Source organism: Apis mellifera, linkage group LG10 (assembly GCF_003254395.2).
Source record: "Apis mellifera strain DH4 linkage group LG10, Amel_HAv3.1, whole genome shotgun sequence".
In the NCBI taxonomy this organism is placed as follows: Eukaryota; Metazoa; Arthropoda; class Insecta; order Hymenoptera; family Apidae; genus Apis; species Apis mellifera.
The window spans coordinates 4,520,778-4,526,953 of NC_037647.1; the positions used below are offsets into that span (position 1 = coordinate 4,520,778).

The 6,176-nt window shown below is 21.6% G+C and overlaps 1 protein-coding gene across 1 annotated transcript; it reads left to right on the plus strand.

The window, feature by feature from the left end:
* The first annotated feature begins 753 nt into the window (after window positions 1–753).
* LOC412782 (nucleoside diphosphate kinase 7) lies at window positions 754–2,838 on the plus strand. The gene is made up of 9 exons (XM_396235.7): window positions 754–1,156; window positions 1,233–1,399; window positions 1,472–1,633; window positions 1,707–1,914; window positions 1,983–2,103; window positions 2,210–2,334; window positions 2,413–2,526; window positions 2,582–2,689; window positions 2,760–2,838. The coding sequence occupies exons 1-9, from the start codon at window positions 1,043–1,045 to the stop codon at window positions 2,793–2,795; spliced, it is 1,155 nt and encodes a 384-aa protein (XP_396235.5). The 5' UTR covers window positions 754–1,042; the 3' UTR covers window positions 2,796–2,838.
* The last annotated feature ends 3,338 nt before the right edge of the window (window positions 2,839–6,176 follow it).

Genomic DNA, 6,176 nt, shown 5'->3' on the forward strand with positions numbered 1-6,176 from the left:
ATTTTGTCGATTTATTTACTTATTTTCTTATTTAATTATTAATTAATTTATTTATTCTTATCTCCGTTTTTCCACATATGAAATTGGTTATTTATTTAATATTTTTTCATATTTTTTCTGTATTTTTTTCTTTATATATTTATTTATTGATTCACTAGTTTTTTATTCTTACATCTATTTATATATTTTTTTAATCATTTGCTATTTATTCTATATTTTTTCTTATATACTTTTTTACTTAAATCTTATTTGCTTACTATATATATATATACTATATATATATAGTCAATTATTTATACATTTATTTATTTGTTTTATTTATTTACATATTCATCTATTTATTAATTATTATTTATCAACTCTTGAAATATTATTTTAAAAAGAATAAAAATTAGGGAATCAGCGCCATCTCTACAATGTCGCACATAAACTGTAATATAGTTAAGGAGAGCAAATAGGAGAAAAAAGCAATTTTAGCATAGAAATTGATATTTGCTACCATCTTCTGAATATCAGAGACATTTTTCATAAAGCAGAATAAGGAACATTTATCTTTTTAATTTTAAAAATTTCTTAAAAATATTCAAAAAATGCTAATTTTTAATTCTTATTTTTCATAATCTTCTTTTTAAAAAAATGTAATTCATACTCAAAAGATAGCGCTGTTAATCAATTTTTAGTTCATCTTTATCCTTTTCTTACTATCTGCTCTCCTTATTTTTATTAGTTTTATTTGAGTCACTATGTAGATGGCGCTGATTTCCGAATTTTTACTATATCTATCTTTTTTTTTACTATTTACTTTCTTTGTTACTAATGTAATAACTTTTTATGCATTATTACTTTGTCATAGAAACATGTTAAAAATTAAATAACAACAGTGTCCGTAGTAACGATATATATCTATGAATGTATTACAGATACAGTATATAATTTTTATGTAATATTGATGATCTATTTAAAGCATAACCTTGTATAATTATAAAGTTTAATTTATAAGTGTGATTTTATTACTAGTGTAAATAAATTTATTTGAGAAATAATGACAGATATGAATGAAAAATATACATTTGAAGCTGAATGGTATGACAAAGTAGCTAGTGTTCTGAAAAAGTTTTATCTCTACTATTATCCATTCGATAATACAGTTGAATTGGTATATTTACTTAGTATTTTATTTTGTAAATATTCATAAAACGAAGATTTTTATTATAATATTTCATTGTTTTCAGTTTGATTTAAAAACTAAAAAAACATTTCTAAAAAGATCAAAATGCGAAGGTATTCAAGCAAGAGATTTTTATATAGGTGGTATTGTAACAATATTTTCACGAAATATAAAGATAACAAATTACGCAGATTGTGCTACACAAACAAAATTACAAAAAAAAATGCAAAAGTATATCATTATTTTTTTTAATAATTGATTATTATTATAATTAAAATTTTGTAACATTTTTTTTTTATTTAGAACATTTGCAATAGTGAAGCCTTGTGTTGTTGATAAATTAGGAGAAATATTAAAAATAATTATTTCTTCTCAGTTACATATTGTAAATATTAAAATGATTAAATTATCATATGAACAAGCAATGGAACTCTATCACGATAAAAAAGAAGAAACCAATATAGCGTAAGATTGTTACATTATTAATTATCTTTGAATTTGAAGAAAATAATAAATATTTTTTTATATTTTTAATTAGATATATGGTAAATTATATCGCTTCTGGTCCTATTGTAACTTTAGAGTTGATAGGTGATAGTGCAATTACACGATGGCAAGAAGTGATGGGACCAGAAGATAGCAAGGAAGTTATTGCAAAAGCCCCATCTTCCATTAGGGCACTATATGGTAAAGATGATATTCATAATGCAGTACATGGTTCAGAAAATGAAAAAGCGGCAGAAAAAGTTCGTGTTATTTTTATGTATATTTATATTAAGATAATACAAATGTTATGATTTATTTCTTCTTTCAGGAATTAGAATACTTTTTTCCTAGTCCAAAAAGTGGAAAAAAGGGACCAACAAATACAGCAACATTAGAAAATTGTATTTGCTGTATTATTAAACCACATGCTATTCAAGCAAAATTAATTGGTATGAGATTTCATTTATTTTAAAAATAATTTTTTACATACAATATTAAATACAATGATATTGTACTTAATTTTGTATGTGTTACTTTGTTCATAATATAATACAGGAAATATTGTGGATGATATACAAAAAGCTGGATATACTATTTCTGCAATACAACAATTTTTTGTTAATCCATTTGATGCAGAAGAATTTTTAGAAGTTTATAAAGGAGTTCTTCCTGATTATGCTGTATGTTTATATTAGAAAACCATAATATGATGAAAAAAAAAATTTTTTAAATAATAAAACATAATAAAAATATCTTAGGCTATGGTGGAGGAATTACAATCAGGACCATGTATTGTTATGGAAATAAAGCATAAAGATGAAAAATTTGATGTTCAAGCAGAATTTAGAAAATTGTGTGGACCTATGGATCCAGTAAGTATAAAAAATGAAATTTTTTTTCTTTTTATATAATGTATTTTTTATACAGGATATTGCACGACAAGTGAGGCCGGATACTCTTCGAGCAAAATATGGCAAAACTAAAGTACAAAATGCTGTACATTGTTCTGATTTACCAGAGGATGGAATCTTAGAGGTAAAATAAATCTTGAAATTTATATTTTTATATTTCATGTATTTCATATACATTTATTAATTTTATATAGGTGGAGTACTTTTTTAAAATTCTTGAGAACAGCTAAATATATTGAAAATAACTGTTATTTAATATCTAAATTAACTTATTCTTTTATTATTATTTATTATTATTACTTTTATTGTTCTAAATATTTTACATATCCACATTAAAGAAACAAACTTTTCATAAATATCCTCCAATTAAAAATGAAAGCATAAATTTTATTCAAGAATGAAATCAAATCAAATAATATTAAATAATATTAATATTTGTGACCAATTAAAACATATCAAATAAATATGTGGAATTTTTTTGTACTTTTTTATAATAAAAAATTCTTTATTAATTAGTCTAATGTATATAATTCTCCAAATAAGAATTTTCCTATTTATCTCCCATTAGATATTTAATCTTAATGTAATATAGAAATTTTTTGATTTATTTAAATCATAAAGAAATCTATCATACACGTTTTATTGTTAGTTTCATTATTCCTTCGAGTTTATAATTTTATAATTAATTTGAAAAATTATAAACAAGCATGTTAATAAATAATTTTTTTATTAATAGTTTTCACTATAAATTGTAAATTCTCTAATTGTTTTATACCGTATGAAAGATATAATTAAACGAAAAGAAGTTCGAAATCTTCTGAAATCTTTAACAATAGAATTATTGTTTAAGTTACCAATAAAATTGAATCAATATATATTTATACAACAATTATTTTTTTTTTCAATCAATTAGCATTATTAAATTTTATTTTTAATATTATTCTATATTATTTCATAATATTATAAAATATTTAAAATATTTTTTTTCTTTTAAATTATAGTATCTCATTGAATTGTATTAAATTTTTAATAAATTTTCAATATATAATAATAAAACAATTTTGTCGATTATATACCTAGTATATTTTTTAAATAACTTTTCCTCAACAAATATAATCAGAAATTGTATGGGAAAAGGACGCCTAGAGTGTCCCTAGAAGCAAATTTCACAATGTCCTACTTTTGCAACTGAACGATGCCACGTATGCATTATTTGTCCGTTCTAGAAGATTCAAGAGAATGCTAAGATTTACTTTTTACTTTTCATTTAAATATATTTAAATCACTTGATAAGATAAAAAAAAACAAGGAGTCCACTGCTTTAAACATCACGTATTTATCTTGTTAAAAAGAATAAATAATACTATCTGTTGTTTAAAAGAAAAGTTAAATATAAAATAATGATCCTTCAATATTGTTCATGAGATTAAACAAGGAATAGAAAGTAAGAAATAATTGTTGTAACAATTTTTATCTCATATTTATCTTTGATCTAAATAGAAATTATAATAAATAAATATAAAATCCATTGGAAAGTTCTATTTTTTATTAGCCATTTGTATAGTTCCATTACTTTTTGTCAATTTATCTTTGTTATCTAATTCTATAATTGATTAAAATTTCAAAAATTGCAATATCTAGAATTAAAATTTTTTCTTATTATTATTTATTCTTAATATTATAGAATTTTGTATATGTCAAAATATTAACAATTTTTTTGTGACTGTAATTCTTTTTCCAGTTGAAAAATTGAAATTAATAAAATTTTTTATAAATATAAATAAATAAAATATTAAAAAATATTACTCGTTAAAAATAAAAATGATTAAAAGAAAATTTTATAAGGGCCAATTTTAGGAGTGTGAATTTAATTCGATAAATTTATCATTAGAATAAAAGTAATAATAAAAAATAAAATAAATAAAGAAAATTATTTCAATGAAAAATCTAAAAATCTATTTCAATTAAAATTAAATCTAAACTAAATTAAATCTATTCAATTAAAATTTATATGTAAAAGAAATTGATAATTTATTAAAATAAATTATTTCTGAATAGTGATTATAGTTATCATAATGTAAAATAATAAAGAAAATAAATAATAATATTGTAAAATAAATCAAGAAATGTTAAAAATGACAAACTTAATAATAAAAATGAAAAAAAAAATTATATGATTTTAATTAAAACCAGTTAAAGGGAGAAAGAAAAAAAAATCATGAACCTATATTATATATTTATTTCCTGTAATGGATCATTATTAATGGCGAATCTATATATTTCGTATCCACTATGTGCATCCTGCCTTAATAACGGCATAATGATGTATGTCAAGGATTTGCGACACCAATCGTGATAAAAAGTTGCAGAAATCTGCTACTTCTGCTTCGAGCAACTGAAATAAAATATAAAAATGTGATGGATAATTAATTTTAATTTTACATATCATTTAAGTTGACACAAGAAGAGAATAAAAATGATGTAGATTATTCAAATATAAATTACTAAATTGATGGCTTGACATTTCACTTTGTGACTTGTTGAATTTTGCTTTAATACGATTTTCTTCTATTTATTTATTATTATTATTATTATTATTATTATTTACATATAATATGATATATAATTTTAATATAATTCTAATAATTATGATATTGTTTTTCATGTTAATTTTTAATCTTTAATAAAATAATAAAATTTCTAATATATGTATATAATAATTTTTAAATATACATTTTTTTTTTTATTATTCTTGAAATAATCTTGAACTAATCTTGAATCTAAAGATAGTATAATAATATTACAAATTAAATAATTTATGTATAATACATGCATTAGCTTGAATATATTATATACATATTTGTGTAGCAATGCGTCAATTACCTTTTTAGATAATATTTTAATAAGAAACGAATATGAATATTATATAAATAGAATAATGCCTCGCAATATATATAAGCAGATAGCAAATGCAGAATCATCCCCACTACTTTCTGAAACTGCTTCAACCAAACAAGTTTCTGCATCTTTATATATATATATATCTTATCAAAAAACAGTTAATTCTCGAATCAGGAATCAGAAAATCTTTTTTCTTGTTTTTCGAGAAACCAGTAAAATCAAAAAATCTTATATTAAATCCTGTTAGAATATTTTTTAAAAGAAGCACTCAATTATTAAAATTCGAATAATCAAATAAATAAAAAAAAAAAAATGTAGATTAATATATAAAATTTTACAAAATTCCATCGAATCATCAATTTTATTAATTTCATTAAATTTATTCCTTTTAAATTTCATTTTTCATCGGAAAATTGTAACGAAATTTCAAATTCTATCGAATTTCCTCAACTTCTGCCAAATTCCACCAAAAATTATATAAAATCCCATCAAATTGTCTCGAAAACTCTACAAAAATTCGATCGATCGAACTTTCTAAATTTCCACCAAAAAAAAAAAAAAAAGACAAAAAATATTTGCACCAATCTCTTATCACGCACACGGACAATCAATGGACGAGTAAAATCGACGCGGTGCATCGCGGTCACGGTCTTAGATCCGATTGACGTTTAGAATACGCTTATGTCGGAGCCGGTACGTTGCCACCGGCG